Source organism: Mixophyes fleayi, chromosome 3, assembly GCF_038048845.1.
Source record: "Mixophyes fleayi isolate aMixFle1 chromosome 3, aMixFle1.hap1, whole genome shotgun sequence".
Lineage (NCBI taxonomy): Eukaryota > Metazoa > Chordata > Amphibia > Anura > Limnodynastidae > Mixophyes > Mixophyes fleayi.
The window spans coordinates 316,409,797-316,431,552 of NC_134404.1; the positions used below are offsets into that span (position 1 = coordinate 316,409,797).

The window sequence follows — 21,756 nt, forward strand, 5'->3', positions numbered from 1 at the left end:
TAAACCACGCAAACACAGGGAGAACATACAAACTCCACACAGATAAGGCCATGGTTGGGAATTGAACCCATGACCCTAGCGCTGTGAGGCAGAAGTGCTAACTTCTAGTTATGGCTGATATTTGGCCCTTCTGCCCAGTAAGTAGGTTACCATGTCATATGAGGACATTGTTTAATCAGTACAAGGTCTTTGAAAGTAGAGAAAAGAGGCGATATCTCAGTAACTCACAAAAAGATAGACATCTAAAATTACTTTCCCACCGGATAAACACTAATTTCTGACATGACTGACATTAATTCAAAGAAGTCAGCATAATATAGTAAGGTACTGATATCTATCAATGAAGTGAGGCTTGGTATATTTCACTATCACTTCTAACTTCCTCTCCGTTCATACGGGAATTCTCAGAGCTATGTGCTAATTTTATTATACTTTAGCAAAATAGTGTTTGTTTTTGTGTATGTATATTTTTACATGTGTTAAGTCGTGCCTAGTTTATTATACACAGAAGAGACCACTTTTTTATAACTTTGGGAGCATATGTATATTAAATCTAGCCATAATTTATTGTAAGCTGAAGCAGTTGCCCTGTTGGGACCAATCCAAAGCATTGCCATAGTGTATAAATAAAAGGTATCTATGTTTTAGTGAACAGACTTTCCCCTCTCTAGAGAGAAATCTTCACATTAGCAATTTGTTTCCAATGTGTTTCCTTTATAATACTCTTAACTCTACATTGCAAAATGGAAAAAAACAATAGTTAGTCCATTGTTTGGCTATAGATGGCTACTGAAGGTATAGCTACTCATTAGTGTCAGTTCTTTGTGGCCTCTGTGTGGTGTAGATAATTGCGTGGAAACAATTGAATATGCAGTACTGGGACAAGATGTAACAACACGCAAGGTAGGTTATATATATATATATATATATATATATATATATATATATATATATACGGGCAGCGAGAGACACAAAGTACCTGTGTCTGAGCCTACCTGGGGGCCCTGGCCTGCCCCTGTAATGGGAGGAGCCACTGATCTGGTGTGGCCATGTCCCCTTCTATAGCTATGAAAGGGGCCCCAAAAAGTTGCTGTGATGAGCCCCGAATTTCACCTCTGCATCACTGTATATGTATAGCATACTTGCCAACGCTCTTGGAATGTCCGGAAGACTCCCGCATTTGAGTGTTTCAGTGCCAAGTTACTGTGTGTCCAGGGGAGGCCATCTTTCCGTTTACCGTAGTAGCGCAGGTTACAGTGGTGAGGTTTGGGTGGGGAGGAGTGGTTGCAGTGAGCTGGTATGTTAGGAAAATAATATAAAAGGATGGCAGTACTCTTGTGTGGCCGCTACAAACTGGTGCTGTATAATTAGCAAGTCGCCTATATTTTATCAATATCTACCGTATCTATATATCAGACTTTAAAAAGATAGTATTCTATGATATAAAGAATAATAATAATACTTCTTCTGTAACCATTATAACATTTAGATGAAACCAACACAATGATAAGGATTACATGGAAAAACACTTTCCAAGATATATATTAGAAATATTTTGTGGCTGTAATACATCAAACCATTTCACTAAGATTGTAATCTCGAGTTATATATTTTACACATAGTCACAAATACTACAGTGTGCTAAATCAATTATTCTCAGCATTTTCTTTTAAAAAAAGAAGTTAATGATTAAGCAAATAAAAGGAAAATCCTGCTTGCTGATCTTTCTTAATCGTTCAAAGACCAGATGGGAAGGTTACTGCCAAAGGCATAGATACACCTGCTGTATTCTTTATCAACTGCTTTTTGTTGATGTGCATTTGGCTATATAATGTTATTGCTTAATATGAATATATTGAAGTGCAACTTTCAAGAGAAAGCCTCCTTCGCGATAAAGCACGGAAGGAAAACAACTGGCGCTTTGGGGATAATAACTGAACAGTCGACTATTTGTTTAATAAACTAATGTATGGGCACATCTCAAGGAAGGAGGCTTTGCAATGCCTCAAAGTCAAACAACAAAAAGCAAAACTCCTTCAGTGCTGACCTAAATCTGAATGGTTGGCAGTGAATGGCTTTTATTTACAGATGTAGATCAGCCCATCAATTCCCTAGGAACCTATAACATTGCTAAAACATGATGTACTTTGTACCTCATACCTCAGTCATGTTCCAAGTTCCTAGTGAATTGATGAGCTCAATGTTGGTTCATTTCACAAAATGGCTGCCACACACTTGCTACAACAGTTCTCAGACTAATGTGTGTGTACACCTTAAGCACGTAGATTTAATATCGATGATGGCCCTGTTATTGCGTTAAAAACCCACACGTTGAAAGTTGCATATTTTACACTTACATATAGTAATTTTAATCAGCTTATATGACGCGTTTACATTACAATAACCATTTGTGAAATACAAAGTAGAGCTGATCTCACACTGCATCGGTTTAGTTGTACGGTACAGCTATGAGAGTGACTCATATGTTATACAGTAATGGTTTATAGAGTGCATCATGTTTAAACTGATGTCCTGCGTGGTAAATATAAAATAATGAACTCATATATCAGTCGAGTAATATATAGTTTAGATATTTCACTAAAATATTAATTTTATTATAGATGTCACCCTGATGTTACTAATGATATGTGTAAATCTTCTGATATTTTTATTCATCTAAACGAACAATCAATTATTACATGTATTTATACATAGTAGACCTGAGTCATTAAGGAAAGTAAGGCAAAAAAAGGAGTAAATGTTCTCCGGGACAAACCATGTTACAATGCAAGGGGTGCAAAGTGGTTTATTATTTTGCACATAAGTTAAATACTGACTGTTTTTTTTTTCATCTAGCACACAAATACTTGATAACTTTATGTTTACGCTGAAATTTAAAGTTGATCTAGGACATGTCTTACCCCCAACTATAAATCTGTCCCAACATTTTAAATTTAGCTCCCCCTCCAATGCAACATGGGCAGAACGGTGGCTTAGTGGTTAGCACTTCTGCCACACAGTACTGGGGTCATGAGTTTGATTCTCTGTGTGGAGTTTGTATGTTCTCCCTGTGTTTGCGTGGCTTTTCTCCAGATGCTCCAGTTTCCTCCCACACTCCAAAAACATACTGGTAGGTTAATTGGCTACTATTAAATTGTCCTTAGTCTCTCAATCTGTCTGTGTGTATGTTAGGGGATTTAGACTGTAAGCTCCAATGGGGCAGAGAGTGATTTGAATGAGTTCTCTGTACAACATTGCGGAATTATTGGTGTTATATAAATAAATAGATAATCATTCAGGCCTCTTGTGGTTTAGTCATTTATCAGTCACACATTAGGACCATTTAAGCTGCATAGCGTGAGTTCACTATAAAATGACAAGATTAGCCATTTATACTTTTTATCCTGACATTTTTATTTTATCAATAAGTGCACAAACATATCAAGATGTAAAAGTAATTAAAATTACACATATCTTAAATTGAACATAATGATAGAAACCAAAATCTGGATGGACTAAAGTATAACTCACTGGCTATAACATATAGAAGGAGCATTAATGCATGCCTGCTTATTTCTTATATGAACACATCCTAAGTATTGTTGCAGTTTTAGTACATTGTGGTGTTTGTGGATTCACTTAGAAAGTTGTTTGTTATGTAACTGTGTGCCCTAAGAAGACATTATTTTTATATAATCTAAATGAAAGCAAAAAGATAATCCGTTTACACTAGATTTGCGTCTCTATGACAGAGCTACTCAACCCCACTTGTACCAGGACAATTGCTTCTGCAAACATAAAAACCTGAAGAACTTCAACCTTTTATGTTTAATAAAGTCTATATTAAACTGTTCTTGATAGAGCTGATTGGACAAAATTCAGCAACTCTCCTATCAGCTCTGTTAACAAACAATTAGTGAATCCAATGTGGGCAGCACGGTGGCCTAGTGGTTAGCACTTCTGTTCACAGCACTGGGGTCATGAGTTCAATTCTCAACCATGGCGTTTGTGTGGAGTTTGTATGTTCTCCCCGGGTTTGCGTGGGTTTCCTCCGGGTGCTCCGGTTTCCTCCCACACTCCAAAAACATACTAGTAGGTTAATTGGCTGCTACTAAATTGTCCTTAGTCTCTCTCAATCTGTGTGTGTGTGTTTGTGTGTATGTGTGTATTGTTAGGGGATTTAGATTATAAGCTCCAATGGGGCAGGGACTGATGTGAATGAGTTCTCTGTACAGCGCTGCAGAATTAGTGGCGCTATATAAATAAATAAATAGATGATGATGAATGTCTTTTTCCCCTGGAGAACCCACCATTACCAGAAGCGTTTGGCGGTAAGTAGCCAGTCAAGAAAATTGAATAGTTGAAGGAGAGTGAATCGTTGACAAAAATGTTTATATTCTGGGATTGTCGTTTTAACACTAACAGACATTTGAATGGTATATACCACTTTTATCTATTCATTTTTTCTCAATCATTACTTAAAAATATGATAATTACAAGAGCAGTTAAACAATTATTACAAGTGAATGACATTTTAATAACAGGGTTGGGACATAAGAATATAGGTAGACTGTACTAGACATAATTTTGCATGTTTTACCTAGTATGAGGCTAAGAGCCTGGTTTAGACCCCATGGGGCCCTAGGCAAGATACTGGTTCAGACCCCCATTATAGCCCCCTCCATAGGGTTCACTAGGTTTTATCCCTTCGCAAACCAGCTTTAAGATTGGGCTCATTAGCTATAATCTTCAGACCATAGTTGCCAACATTGGCAACTTGTGTCCTGGGAGGCAGGTGGGTGTGTGGGGGGGCGGGGCTCAAAGAATTGTGTCGTTAGCCCTGCCCCCAAAGCAGTCATCACTGTTTCGGCCAATAAAAATAGGGGGTGGAGCGCAATGACGCATATACGGCACCGCTAAGCCCTGCCCCTTCCGTTTAATTTGCCGAACCGCCGGGAATCGGGAGAATTGCCTGCTTTCCCGGGAGTCCGGGGGACAGACCCGAATTTCGGGAGTCTCCCCAACATTTCGGCAGAGTTGACAGGAATGCTTCAGACTATCTATTTCTGTAACAACACAAAAGTGTGATTAATAAAAGGTACAGTATATACATTACACTTAATGTGTCAGATTAATCAGAATCACTAATTTATTGTATATATTACAGTTTATTCCAATGTTTACTTTTAATTTTACACATAATGAATGATATTTCACGTATAGCCCTGCAGTGAAGATAATACAGTAATTGCATTATTTTATTATTCTGTATATTTGTAGTATTTTTTTTCTTCCTTCACATTATTTTGAAAGGCTGAAAGATTTACAGTACAATCACTGTTTTGCTCAAGCATTTAGCATATCAAGGAAGAACATTCTTTGATTTATTGATTTTAGCAAAACACATTTGCATAGATTCCAGTTTTAGTGTGTGCAGATTTATTCGATAAACCCACAGATCCTGTAACAGTGTCTTATGTGGTGCTAAGTGACTCTATTTTATACGACATAGAAAGCCTTCTCTAAATGAAAGCTAACGACTCCACTGATGTTTTCAGCAAAGTTGAATATTTCAGGTGTGCTGTTGCTAAGTAACACAATACTACAACTTCAAAGTCTAATGAACCTAAAATCAGCATGACATTCTGTTTTCCTGTAAAGCAGGACACCAGCGAACGGGCGCTTACGGTTTTCTGGCATGCTAGAAAGGCATCTGCTGTAACAAATATCAGAAGAATTGACTTTAAAATTATTGTAAACAAAGCTACTTGTACGTACATAATAATAATAATAATAATAATGACCTTTTGAAAATTAACTGCTATTAGTAATTTTATTTATTCACTTACTATTATTATATTCTTTCTTCACTGATTTCACAAGTATTATTATGTTTTTTTTTAATATATATACTGTAAACTAAGTGCCACTTATATTGTATTCAAAAATAACCCCTCTTAGTTTTATATATGTTTTAGTCTTTACTAATTTATTTGACGTTATTTTGAATTATATTTGTAGTACAACTTGAATCTCAGGTACCCTTTGGAGCAGTGCCGTAAAGGGGGGGGGGGAGCTGATAAACAGTACTCATGTCTGCGCTTCGATTGGAGCCCAGCGTTGGCATGGTTGGTGGTGATGGTGATGATGACCAGCATCACAGCTAAACCATATTGGGGGTGGGGGAAGTGACTGCTTCCTGTTGGTCCGTGCGGTCACACCTCTCTATGGCAGCATAGGTATTTGCCCAAGCTGCGGGCACAGTATGGAGGGGTCCCGCTTTTAGACCTTGCTTTTGCCGTGGCTGCGCACGCAGCCAAGGAGGGGCAAGAAGTGGCCACAGTTAGGCTGGAGGTAGCTCTCAGCGGCCCTACATGTTTCACAGTTAAGGGCCTAGGGCCTGATTCATTAAGGATCTTAACTTGAGAAACTTCTTATTTCAGTCTCCTGGACAAAACCATGTTACAATGCAAGGGGTGCAAATTAGTATTCTGTTTTGCACATAAGTTAAATACTGACTGTTTTTTCATGTAGCACACAAATATCAACTTTAAATTTCAGTGTGCAAATAAACTATCAAGTATTTGTGCGCTACATGAAAAAACAGTCAGTATTTAACTTATGTGCAAAACAGAATACTAATTTGCACCCCTTTGCATTGTAACATGGTTTTGTCCAGGAGACTGAAATAAGAAGTTTCTCAAGTTAAGATCCTTAATGAATCAGGCCCCTAGTCTGTAAAAAATATAACTAGCAGCAGTATCACAGAAGGGAATGGATGGGTCACTGTTAAAATAAAAAAATGGGTATTTTATAAAACACTCATTTACTTTTATTTAATTACACAATTATGTACAAAAATACCATACTTGTTTAATGATTTTGTGATATGAGAGGTCAGTATAGTATTTTAATCATATTGCCCTTATATCAAACATGCTCCTATGCAGGGCCGGTGCTAGGGACCTCGGCGCCCTAGGCACAATGCAAAAATCCGACCGCCCCCCCCCCCCCCCCGTCTTTCCTTACCTTGGCTCCATAAAGCTGGTCCTCTCTGCCGGGTCCCATCCCTCACTGACACTGTTGGGCCGTGATGATGATGTCACGCCCGACAGTCAGTGAGTGGAGGGGAGAAGAAAGAGCGCCCCATCAGCTGTTGGAGGGGAGGGCGGCGGTGGTGGGTCCATAGCCCCTCCCCCTCCCCGTGGATCGATCTCAAGCTGTGTGGCGGCCGTTTAAGGTATGCTCAGCGGTCGCCGTACAGTTTTAAACTACAATAGTAATTGCTTTTTAATTCTGAGGCGCCCTGCAGAGTCCGGCGCCCTAGGCAACTGCCTAACCTTGCCTAATGGGAGAGCCGGGCCTGCTCCTATGGGCAACATAGGCTTGAAGCCCACTAAAGCTTTCCTAGTAACTTTAACAGCGGGTCCCATACTTTGTAATAATCCTAATGTTCAAGGATGACTCTTTAGGCCCCATCCTTTTTAATGCCCAGGACAGGCTCCCAATCCACCCAGTCATGCTCTCAAATCACCTTCGGGACACACCAAGCTGACAGGCCCCATTTAGTTTGTCCTAGATGTCTGCACTGTCCTACAAGAAACGTGCTCTGTTCTGGGAATGTCAGCCTGGATATCAGTATATTCATAACAAATTGCAAATATGCCCCTTGGCAAAATCCTGTTGCACCATAGGTGGGGCAGATATAAATGTGGGCAGATTTAGAGCTGGGAAGGCATGTGCCCTAGCTCAACTCTAAATTGCTGTGTAAAAATAAATGTGTCCAGTATTTGTCTATTTGTCTGCTACATTTAGACAGTATTTTCCTTATATACAATAAATAAATAAATGCATTTTGCACCCTTTATATTGCAGCATGGCTTGCTTTGCTCCTAACTTGAAGTGAGGCTCTTAGGGAGCAAATTTGCACATGGACAAACTATGTTGTGATTTAAGGGGTAAAAATGCATTTCTTTCTGCATGCAGGGAAACTACTGCCTGCCTTGTAGCACGCAGCTACTGGGCAGCTTTATTTTAACACTGAGAGTTGATCAAGGATCATAGCTCATACTTGCCGACTTCTAGCAGTCGGCGTCCGGGAGCTGCAGGGGGAGGTGGGCGTGCGGGGGGCGGGGCTCAGAAAATCACGTCATTTTGCCCCCGCCTCGTGACGTAATGACTCGTCATTTTTCAGCGGGGGCTGGGCCACATGCCGCAATTCCCTGAGAATCACAGCATTTTGGATCTAATTCTGCCCACTTCACTAGAAAGTCGGCAGATGCGGGAGGTTACAACACTCTCCCAGGAGTCTGGGAGGCCCACCCGGAATCCGGGAGTCTCCCGGACATTCCAGGAGATTTGGCAAGTATGTCCTAGCTCCCTCCCAGGTCAAATTATGTCCTGGCAGAAATACTAGTTCACTTTTTTAGTGATTTGGGCTATTTAGTCACTAAAAAACTGGACTTTACATTCATGTCTGACAGGGGAGGGCTGTCAAATTTTAGCCCGGTGGAGGACTCGCCTCAGCAGCCTATTAGGAACATTTTAAAGGAAAAAAAAAGGTGCATGTAGCCCAGTGACCCAACCCAAGGTAGTACCACTATGGGACCGGCCCAGGGGACAGATGTCCCCTGCCCCTCTGCCCAGCCTGCCCCTGAAGTCATCCAGCAGAACTGTGCATTATAAGAATCTGTGGACATAGGAATGAAGGAATAGGTTTCTTAGCTGTTATCCACTACAGAAAAGCAAACAGAAAAACCCCTGTCTCAGTATTTACGTGTGTGAGTAGAGAGAAGCAGTTATCCGAAACTGTCAGCGAAAAAAAATCAAGGGCAAATAGGAGTTTCATGGGAGGGATCCTACTTAAAGATTGTCAGAGAAACAGAGCAGCATTATTACATTATTTATGTATGGCATACATATAGTATACATCCAAATATAAATATGTCTGACATTACAGTATTAGTACACTACAGAGAATAGCTTCCAAATCACATTACAGTAAACTGTAATAAAAGCAAAGAGGACTCTTCATCTCCACCTGCTGACCAGAGGTGATATTGCAGCATTCCAGTTAGTCTTGCTGAGCAAGGTTGGATTGCACATATGTGAAACACTGTATATCCCACGTTTGCTAAACCCAGAATAGAAGCTGATGAATAGTGACTCTACATTTATTTATTTCACATATACCTGTCAATGGAATCACTCCTCAATTCATTGAGTCGATTTAGAATTCAGTATTTTGCTTAAATATATATGGGATAATATAATCACTACTATAAATTATGAGGATATTAGAAGTTGTATTGTCGACAATGTGGAAGTTATGCTATCATATGAAGGCATGAAGCTGGAGGCTGTTATGCAGGGGATAGTAATCAGAGGTGACTTCTAATATCCTCAATAATTTATGGTGCATTGGCCCTAAAAATACACAAGTTATATAGATAAAATTTAATACAGAGTTTATACACATATTAGCATTACTTGTATTATATTTGCTATTATAGATTACTCTTCTGACATCCAATGGCCAAACAGTGTTTCATGTTCATATTGGTGCGGTAATTGCGGCACAAGAGACACACATTAAAATGCTGTTGTTTTGCAAATCTTGTTAAAGACCTTTTACAAGTATATGAGCTTTGGTTGCCAGCAGTGAAAACTGATAATGCTCGGCCACAATTTATTACAAGTCCTTCTCAGCTATTAAATAATGTCAAAGGCTTCATTTTCCACTGCAATCTTTCAAAGAAAGCTATGTTTTGTAAAGAGGGTTTCAATGCAATTACGAGCCATAGGAAAGCTTAACTGGAGTGGATAAGTCCCTGATTATGACACAGCAATCACAACAAAAGTACTCAAAGCGCTGTTTCAATTCCTGTTAGAAAACATGTGCACTTCGTATTTTTAGCCATATATACTGTGTGTGTGTGTGTGTGTATATATATATATACGTGTAATATATATATATATATATTATCTATATATATATATATATTGCAGTGGTTAATGCCCGAGTCTTAGAGAACAATTGTGTTACTATTTGGCATAAATACATTTCAAAGGACGTGTGCTAAGGTGCTAAATGGTGTACCTGAAATACCTGGAGGGGTTGCCCACTTTTGGCCAACACTTTCTCTATCAAGCAGGTCCCAACAGAGTGCCCCTGTTGCCTAAATCTAAGGCCCATTTTGCCCTGACAAATGCTAATTGCCCCTGCAGCAAGAGCACTACAAGCCATCCATAGCTTGTTCACAGAGCTCTATTAAACTGCTGTGGGTGGGCTGAAGAATACATGGCAGAGAGTCGCACCGCTATTTCTTCTTATTTGCTGCATGTCACCACCACGGAGGGCCAGTAGCAGGGGCAAACGCAGGATTTGTAGAGAGGGGTTTCCACACCACACCGCCAGTGGGCGTGACCAGCATGCATGGGGGCGTGGCTATAATTTTAGAAATTACTGGCTGCTCTCCAACTCTTCCTATCCCCATAATATACATGGGCAATGCTGCGTGCACTACTATTAGGGCCACACAGCTCTCTCTTTTCGAGCAGAGCTGTGTGAAGCGGGAGTAGGGTCCAGACACCTCAATTATACAGTGCTCCAGGCTTGGATGGGGGTTGTCAGGCACTAGGAAACCCCCTCCCCCCCTTGGTTTGCCTATGAGTAGCCATCAGCTTCTTACATGTAAAGCTGTCGGCCGCTGCCCATCTGCGTCAGCGGCCGGCGCTCACTGTGGAGGTGCAGCTGGGACAAAATAAAACACTGAATGAGTGACATTATGGGTCTGAGTAGAGTCCACCGGCAAAGTCTCTTGTACCCTGAAGCAGAGAGCAGGCACACGCTGTGGCTTTTAGCACTAACAGTCAAAGCCCATGCAAATTGCTACAATAGTGCTCTATGGGGGCAGTGTGCAACATTGATGCAAGGAGAACGAGCACCACTGGGTGTCTTATGGCACAAGGATTCAAGTATTAGTGGAATTCTACGTGTCCTCGACACCCCGAGGGTCGCCACATTGCACCATGTATCAAAATTACAAGAGTTCAAGTGGAATCAGTGAGATCTTTAGTAGTGATCAGGGGAGGGCTGGCAAATTTTAGGTGCAGGTGGCCCAGTGACCCAGCCCAAGGTAGCCAACTATGGGACCAGCCCAGGGGGGCAGATGCCCCCCTGATCCCCAGCCCTGGCTGTCCCTGGTAGTGATACATGTAAAGCAATCACTGCATCCAAAATTGTTCCAGTTACATGTACAGTGCTTCCAAAAACATATTCAGCCCCCGTCCACTTTTCAAACTTAGGAATCTCACAGCCTGGAATTTTTAGTTTATAGACTGAGAATTGTTATTTCTGCATCACACATTCAATTTCGTAGTGAACCCATCACAAAAAAATAAAGATATTAGTAAACCATAAAGTAATAAATATTAAAAATTGAAATGTTTTCATCCCACTTGGTTAATTCTTATTTGAGATTTATCTGGCAGCCATTACAGCAGACTTTTTGGATAAGTTTCTATTAGCTTTGTAAACAGAGATGTTTCATATTTGCCAATTTGTCCTTGAAGCTAGGTCAGGTTGCTCAGGGGCAGGGTCAGGGGCAGTGATGGACAGCAAGTTTGAAATCTTGCCACAGTTTTTATTATGGGATTACGGTTAGGCCACTGAATGTCTTTTTCTTCATTTTATGCCACTCCATTGTTGCTCTTGCAGTGTGCTGTGGAACATTATTCTGTTGAAACCTCTTCCCCAATTAGCCTCTGCCAAAAGGTATTTGTCCAGCATCTGTCTGTAATGTGCATCCGTCGTCTTTCCATCAATCCCTGAGAAGTTTGCCCATTCCTGTTGCTTAAACGCATACCCAGGGCATGGTCTCCCCACCGCCACACTGTACGTTCACTGTTACCTGGCCTGTGTGCAGTGTTTGATTGGCACCCTACATACCTTTAGTGTTCAAGCCAAAGGTTCTACTTTAGTCTCGCTAGAGCCAGGCAGAGCCGTAAGTTAGAATTCTAGCGCCCGGGGCAAGAAAGAAAAATGCTGCCCCCCTAGCCCTCAATTTTAAGCAAATTAACCTAAAATATTCCTAAACTGCACCCCCCCTTCAGCGTTGCACCCTGGGCGGTCGCCCCTATCGCACAGCCCTAGTTACGGCCCCGGAGCCAGGAATTTCTGCCACATCCCTGCAGCATATACTAGATGGTGTTTTGGAAACTCTTTCGGGCAAGGATATGTTTTTTTTTTAGCCAGGGCTTTTATGGCGAGCATTAGAGACTGTTTACCCCATTTACATTATCTTTCATTGCTGCCACTGACATTTATAGCTTGTTCAATGTCACAGTTGCCCACACGGTATCTTATCTGATAAGTGCTGTTCTTCTCCAGCAACTATGTTTAGGGGGGAACTTGATCCAAGCATTCTGGCTGTAGATTATTTTTTCCACTGCTCTATTAAGTGACTGCACTGAGCTATGAGTGATGTTCAATGACATTTACCCTTCTCCATATTTGTGCCTCTCTATAACGATATATTTGCCTTGTTTGTACAATAATTTTGGTCTTCACTGTAAAGCATTTTTAACTCTCTACTGTGCTCTGTGATCTCACAGAGAAGGGGGTATTTATATTTACAATACAATGACATCACATGAATTGCTCATTCCATGCACAGGTGGAGTCAGTGAATACATTCTTTGACTTAGAGCAAATTTGAGCTTACTATTACAGGGTGTATGAATACTTATTAAAAGTAATAATTTCTGTTTATAATCTTTACTAATTTATGGAAAGGGTTTGAAATAATTTATTTCAATTGACACGCTACTCAGTACTTTGCGAACCAGGGCCAAAACACCTTCAACCTTTTTCCAATTCAGAATTTGCAACAAGTGTGTTGGGAGCTGAATACTTTTTCAAGTACATGTGTTTTATACTTGTAAGTTTTACTTACAAGTCTAGAGAAAGTGGAACATTTGAATATCCTCCTCGCTTACCATTTGGTATGGAATTTTGCATGTTTTTTCAGTGGAATTTGACCTTATGTGTTCCGTGTGGATTTCCTCCTATCATTTATGTTCAAGAAGGAATTCAAACCCCACCACAGAGCTGAATTAATTGATCGTTGTTTTCTCAGCCCTATTTACTGACTATAAATTCCATGAAATATGGAATTTGCAAACACAATGCAGAATAGCAGAAGTTGAATATTGGCACATCTCTGCAAGAACGCTATTCTGCACAAAAATTGGTTTCTGTGAAACTTTACCGCAATTGTGCTTGTCTCTTCTGAACATTGGGTGGAACTGTGCTCCCTACATGTATTTCATTTTGATAGATCAGACAACATGTCAGCCCTCAAATATGTTAATAACTAAAAATCATGTTTTCTCTTGTGTTGATTATGAGAACATCCAGTGCCATTATAAGTCTAAGCTTTAAACAGCAAGCTTTCTATCTTTGTAGCATGAAGCTGAAGTGTTCCCTTTGCATAATCATTCTGTTTGAGGCAGGTATATGACTAAGAACAATACAAAAGCTAACACATCAAAGGATTTGGATTTTGCCACTTCCCAGTATAGTGTAACTTAACCTTTCAATGACAGCCAGTAAGTCATGGACCTATTTGGCAAAGGAAAGATGAAGGGGCGTACCTGCTAAGAAGAGGGCTGTACCGGAGTCTCTCCTCTCACTGCATCATGTCATGTGACTGTGGTTGCCATGGTAATTGCATTTCACTAAGCAGCTTGAATAGCAGCTTAAATCAAAACTCCAGGAAAAAAATAATAACTCAAATGAACAAAAAAAAATAATAAAAGGGTATTAGAAGTCACTGAGTAGATCTGGGAGTGTGATTATTTAAAAGTTGCTTTTATACAGGACACAAAACTCTGACCTCTAATATCCTATTTTTTGTAGTACAGTAAGGGGGTACGTCATTCCTTATAAAATACAAGTTTAATTTTGCAACAATGCAATTTGATTGTATGAGATGATCCTGCTATCCAGGTCCCTTTTGAAAATGAGACACAAATGACATAACTATTTAGTTATATTTAACAAGAGTTACATCACTGTTCTCTAAATATAGGTGATGACCACGCTATTCACAAAATATAAATACTTTTTCATTATATTTTAAGTGATTTATACAAGTAACTTTGTATTTCTTTAGACTGTGATACACTGTACGTGTTTTTTGCAATGCTAAGAGAGTGAGGCAATCGCCCACTGCCAACAATAACAGGAATTGTGTGCCTAATTACCTGTGGCTGTAATTGTTGCTCCAGTATTTTTCTCCACCCTAATAGAAAATATGCTGTGGTTGTCAGTGATCATTTTAATTAGCTAGATATGGGGAATTTATTTTATTTTTTCAAGCTTCAATGTTTTTCTATAGCAACAAAAAAAATCTTGTAGCAGAGAAATTCTAGATAGGTTTATGCAGTAGGTCAAATCAACTAGCATAAGACTTTAAGACGTCTCATTTTATTCTATTTTTATAGGGAAAAGATGTCAGTGCCTTTATTAACACTAATTGGTTGCATATTTCTTATCTTTTTTTTCCTCATAAACTTCTTTCACAGCAAAGCAGAGGAGAAGAATTGTCATTATGTTCACCTGACTTTAACAATGTCCAGTCTATTGACGATTGTATTGTCCAGGCATGTGAGCCTGGAGTATTTTTAAAGGTGGCAGGAAAATGCCACCTAATGGGATGACTACAGAACTTGTCCAGACTTGGTGTCAATGACCTGTCTTCCTGCAGAAGAATTCATAGTGGCATCATCAGGCTGTATGTCAGTAAAAGTGGTCCACCGTTCAGCTAGTCAGGGGAAAGGGGTCTTGTGTAGACTGAGAAGGATGTATTGGTTGCTTTGATTCTGTGCAAATTCTGCACCCATATGCAATGCTAATAAGCCCTTTAGTATCGACATTCAACTTGGCAGCGCACCTAACGTATTACCATGGCAACTATTGTCCATAACAACTGCATAAAATCGAGCTTGCTGTACTCTTTTTTTTTTTTTTTTACTGTGCAGTGTCCAATACACAACATAAACCAAACTTAATATACAGAACACTGGACTTTTTAAGATTATTACACTGTAAAATGTCACAGTCACTGCTGACCTGACATTTGATGGCCTGTCAAAAAATTGCTATCAAAGCTTTTAAAGTCAGGAGTACAAGAGAAGTTATTGTTGCTCAATTAGTGCAGGACTTGCATCCTAGACAAGAGCAGTTTTATACAGTATAAAAATATTAAAGTTTTGGAACTTATTTGTCATTTTATTTTAATAATTGTTTTTTATTTGTATGTATTTTAATGTATTGGCAAACATTTCATAAACAAATGGTTTACATTAATTATATTAACTTTTTACCCCAGCACCATCACATAGCAGTCATTTTCCAGTATAAAGCAATATCATAGCATTTTAGACCATGACTACATATCACACATTGTAATAATTCCATATATAAAGTGTGATGCAGCATATTACCTAATGATAGAGGTCTAAGCAGAAGAGTGATTTGCATATCTCTACCCAGAATTCCTGCAGTGAGGTTTAATCCTTCAGTCTTTGGGTCTGTCCAATAACCCTGTCTATGTGAATGTAAATACCTTCTTATTAAAGAGGCATCCTGCACTTTTTATAGTGGAGGACTCTTACAGGCCATTTAAGGCAACTCACCGTAAGAAGTTCCTCACGTCTCAGTAATATCACTGTGAATTGGTAAGCTGCAAAGTCTTAAAAATTGGCCCCGCACACAAAATGGATGCCACCATTGTGTGTAGGAAATGTGTAGTTGAATGCCATGACCACATGAAAGTCCAAAGAGTCTTCAAATATCCAGCAGGGATCGTGCTGCTACGATGCATGAATGTTCGTAATGTATACAGAAGTGATGACATCACTAATTATGCTATTAATATATTTTATGCAGGAGTTTATACCATACCTACAATTACTCTGATATGGCTTTAGTCAGACTGTCCTATTTCATGGACCATGAAAGTGGTGGGACTTTGAAAATGGGCGTGGCTGGCTTGGTTCAGTAGATCAGGGTGGGGTTGTGAGATAAGGGGTGGTGCTTATTTTGACTCAATTTTGCATGAATTCATTTGGTAGATATACTGTTTACTGTGTGTATCCTTGGCAGTGGTTACAAAATAATAATAATAATAATAATAACCGTACATTTTCTTGCATTTCACAGACACTATTCTGTCCATTAATTCCAAAATGTTAGCTACTCTTGACAAAGGCCTAATAGTGTTTTGTGGTAATTGATTATGGGTCAGTTTGCCAGTGCTCTGTAGGTAGTAGTCTAGATTGCTTTTAATTCACAAATGCAGTCAAGTAAATTAGGTACATTATCTGCAATTTCAAATAAGGAAATGTTCTCTTTTTTTTTTAGCACTGTTCTTCAGAGACCAGTCAAGCAATCCATTTTAATGAGACTTCACTGGTTAAATAGTACAGTTGTGATCCTGCCCTTGCAGCATATACAAAAATAACGACAGAAAAAAACCCAAAATTGATTAATATATAGCTATCGATTGAAACAATAGGAGCGTAATAAGAATTCATAGATTACAGACAATGATTTTACTATGAGATTTTTCCACCGGGAAGGTACATTAAACTGTTTGTCTTCAGATACTGGGTTGATCAAATCTTCCCTGACACATGAAGCGGCCTCTCTCTAACAGAAGGTGCAGACATGCTGAATTGGCTTTTCATTCGCTTTCTAAAGGGAAATACCGTTAGCTCAGAAGATTTAGCCTTCAATACTTAAAGAAGGCGTGATACATACAAACTGTTAACCTTCTTAAAAGCTTTTTCCAATCTTTCTAAGCCCTGGAGAAGCTGATTTTACTCAGGCTCGGTCATTCACAGTAAAATGATTCCTTTGACTGGCGTATAATTATAGTGTGCGGTAAGGAGGCATTTCAGACGTAAACCTTTTGACTTGCCTGGGTGATTTTGGTAATATTTAGCCTGACCATCCTAATTTTTGAATGAAAAGATCTCGCTGCACCATTGTTTTGCTGCTCCTGCTTAATGTAAGTGAAAGCGATACAGCGTTAATAGCCATTTTTTACATTATATAAAGGATTATAGTGCCAGTTAATCAATGTATTAAAGGGATTATTATTTAGGCTTCACAGTTATAACACAGTAGGCTAGTGAACAAAGGGAAAAGGAGGAAAGATGAATGAAGGAGTGTAGACAATTCTTCATAATTGCACACTGAGATTTGTTTTATTGCAAACATCTTTATACAATGGCTCTACATGTAATTTATATAAAAAAGTAATAATATAACACAAACTCTATCGGCCACTTTGTATATTTGTATATCTATGCATAGTTCCATGAATATGCACAATATATATGTGTGTGTGTGTGTGCGTGTGTTTATGTGTATATATATATATATATATATATATATATATATATATATATATATATATGTAAATATATACATATCTATAATATAAATGTCTAGTGGCGTGTGTTAGTCTGTCTGTGTGTGTGTGTAAAAAATAAAACCAAGCTGCAGCGCCACCTGCTGGGCGGAGTTATACACTGACCTACTAAATTCTTAGTGTGTGTGGAAAAAAAATTTCAGAAATGGCTGAAATTTAGTATACTAAGATGTTTTTAATTTGTTAATTTAATTTGTTAATTTAATTTGTTAATTGTTAAAAGTGTTTATAAAGATTTAAAAAATATATATATATATTTCTTGAAGGAGAAGTGACAGTTGGGAGTGGTTGGTGGTTGCCGGGGGTGACAGTGGGTAGTGGTTGGTGGTTGAGGCCTGGGCTATGGCCCAAATGCATGACAAGAACCTTTTTAACACCTTAAGTAGCTTGATTTGACTAGAATGCATGAGTATAATGCACGGGTTAACTTGTATATATATAAATATATATATATATATATATATATATATATATATATATGTAAATATATACATATATATATATATATATATATATATATATATATATATGTGTGTGTATTTTAAAGATATACATATATATATATATATATATAGACATAAATATATGTGTATGTTAAAGATCTAGATATAAATATATATGTATGAATTCTGTATATATATATATATATATATATATATATATATATATATACATACATATATATATATGTGTGTATATATATATATATATATATATATATATGTGTTTTTATATATATATATATATATATATATATATATGTTTTTATATATATATATATATATATATAAAAATGTGTGTGTATATGTATATATATATATATATATATATATATATAGATAAATACATATAGATAAATATATATATATAAAGATATACATATAAATATATAGACATATAGATATATGTTATGTATATATATGATTTTATATATATATATATATATATATATATATATATATCCACTCGCTGTTTTTTTGTGATCACTTGTGCAAGGTGACCACATTTGTTCATATGTGCTGGTTCTATCATTGTGGCCAAAAGTGCATATATCTTGTTATTACTTGATACCTTATATCATCCTTGTGTTATCATTACGATAGTACATCATAATGGTGTTCATGATACAAATGATGAATATATTGGAAAGGTTAATGGCATAGTAAACAGGCGGAGAAATTACCTAAATATATATATATATATATATATTTTAAAATAATAATAACATAATGAGAGTCAACGTTTGCACAGTTATTTCACTGCACAATATCCTCTTCTGCCAAAGTAAAGTAAAATATATATTCCATCACCGCACTCAGTGTTATTAACGTATGCAAATCTTTTTCAAACAAACTGAATAGATTTAAAGTGCTGCTAAGCTGCAGAAATCATACTTTGTTGCAATTTTATTTTTTAATGAGCTCATGCATAAAAATAATGAGCTGATCGTAACATGAAGTGATAGTTGAATAGTACAGTTCATTCCATTTCTACGCAGTCCTCTATTTGTATGAGATATGTGGTTTGGCTACCTAAACCATTTATACAATTGGCAGTTCAGTTAACATAACTTGTCAGTTACATTTAAAAAAGAATGTTGTTCTGTTGTTCAAAAGCAAAGTGAAATGTTTTATTTTTTTCTTCTCTGAAGGCGACGCAATTAAATTAGTGAATTTAACCCAGCAGTAACACATTAAATTAAATATGCATTTTTTTATGTTTTCCAGGAAAAGAAGAATACATCGCCACATTTAAAGGGTCCGAATATTTCTGCTACGACCTGTCTCAGAACCCAATACAGAGCAGCAGCGATGAAATTACGTTATCGTTTAAAACCCTTCAGAGGAACGGACTGATGCTTCACACGGGGAAATCGGCAGACTACGTGAATCTCGCACTGAAAAATGGAGCCGTCTCCTTGGTCATTAATTTGGGGTCAGGGGCCTTTGAGGCCTTGGTGGAACCAGTGAATGGAAAATTTAATGACAATAACTGGCATGATGTGAAAGTAACAAGAAATCTGCGTCAGGTAACCGTAAAATGAATGGAAAAGTGATTTATTTTGTGTTCGATACAGCTAAGTAACAATATAGTTAAGATTATCTATACTTAATGTTTTATAAGTTTATCCCGACAAACCTGAGCAGGGGCAGACCTAGAAAAGATCAAGGGCTAGTAAATAAATAAATTCGACATTTATTGCCAATAACATAACAGTAATTACAATTATACACTTGATGTCTAGAAGGTTGCAATTTTGGCTGCCAGTACACAATTGGGCATTAGTTACCAAGCATTTTATTATATTTTAAATTGCTGAAACTCAGCTTTTTTACAATGGTATTTTAAACAGCAATTCTATTAAAGTAAAAAACATTGGGTTGGAAAGACCACAGGCCAGGTTTTGCTTTTAATAAAATTGCTGTTTTAAATACCGCCGGCAAAATCGCCAAAAATCGGTAAAATCGATACTTGATAAAGAATGTCCAATATGTCCAGTATCTCTTCTTTGTACATACCTTTGTCTTGTACTTACCACTTTTCTTGTGCACTTCAACACATTTTCCTCAAGAGCAAGGGCATATGAGTGTGCAAGGTTTGTTTCTCCAGTGCATACACATGGTCGGACAAAAACAGCAGGTGAGAGCAATATAAGCATTTTGTGTCTGATTTTGCCTTTGGCAAAACATAGGTAAACATTGCTAGTTAAATGACAAATATCAACATATATTTTTTTAATAAGTTGTGTAAAATTAAATATGATTAAATGTTGCAGTGTTATGATTTTATTTAATATATTGCTTTCGTGTTCCTTCTCTTTTGGTAATTTGAGATATATATTATCTTTTTGTAGTCTATGTCAAGGCTATCAAGGCTATAGCTGTTAACAAGAGACCTTTAGCTAGTGGCTAAAATTCCTCTGTAATCAAAACACTGAAGGGAAGGAACATAAATGCAAACTGATTAATATAAATTGAATTGCAATTATGTTTAGCTTTACACAATATGTTAAAAATTATTTATTGCTTATAGCTTTCCTTTAAGCATGCAACACATTTCAAGAAAATGTTGAAAACTGTTATATTTCTTAAAATTATATTTTTTTTCAAATAGCTTTTAAGGTATTTTAATTGCACTTATCTTAAATAAGCATATTAAATATTGTGTTGCCTGAAGGCAGGTAAACATTAAATCTCACAAGTTTTTTTAACATATTGTCATAAGCCATATTCATCAATCTGTCTTTTAATAAAAAATAGCACATAAATGAATAGCAAAAAAAAAGTTGTTTACTCTGTCATTAAAAGCATAAATGTCAGTCTAGTATTTAATTTAAAATCACCAATTCACACTATTAAGTTGACATATTCTAATGTATTCTAAAATAATTGTAATTAGGTAATTGCATAACGTTACACTTGATTTTGAATGAAGTATATTAAACACTGAAATACAATGTTGCCATATAATTGACAACTATACATATTACAGCTAGAGTATAATATTATTAATTATCTTCAATATTTTCCAAATTTGAAATAATTATGCTCTGCATTTCTTTTAAATTATGCTCTGAATTTAATATAAATATCAATGTACAAACTAAACCAAGTACGCTCAGTAACTTGCAATACAAATACATAAAAAACAATCTTACAGAAATTTATTTTGTTTGCGAAGTTCAAAGAAAAAATTAATTTAAAGTATGTAAATGTCCAGTCTTTATTAATTTATATTAGAGCACATTTTTAAATTGTATTTTCTTATGAATAGTAGTCTATTTATTAACAAATTCATTTTTTTTCATTCTAATGTATTCTGTGTAATAATATTTCTCTTGTGTAGTTTTATTTTTTACAGTTATCGAAACTGCGCAATTATACAATTGAATAACAATGTTTTTTTTTCATTTCTCCTTAGTGATTAATTAATATATTTCTCTTTAATATGATATGATTTACATGTTAGAAATTGTATAATTTGTTCCAAGTAACTAACATAAATGTAGCAACTAACAGTTTCACTCGTCACAAAATTCTAAACAAAGATAACTTTTATTTATTGAGGATGTGGATATGAAATATATAGTATTTTGTTTTGTATTTCTATGGTTTAAAAAAATGAAATAAAAGACACACACATATTCATCTCTTTAAAAAAACTAAAAAAACCAAACATTTATTTTGCCTTGTGATAGGAAAATATAAAGAAAATTAAATTCAGTAACTCCCTAGATATCAGCAGGATGCCG

General features: G+C 36.9%; 1 protein-coding gene across 22 annotated transcripts in view; it reads left to right on the top strand.

Moving 5' to 3' along the window:
* NRXN1 (neurexin 1) overlaps positions 1–21,756 on the top strand; it is a 1,083,382-nt gene that overhangs the window by 371,807 nt on the left and 689,819 nt on the right. For all 22 annotated transcript variants that reach the window (XM_075204069.1, XM_075204087.1, XM_075204059.1 and 19 more), the window contains one exon: positions 19,232–19,533. In XM_075204069.1, coding sequence (XP_075060170.1) covers positions 19,232–19,533 — 302 coding nt within the window. The remainder of the gene's footprint in view (positions 1–19,231; positions 19,534–21,756) is intronic.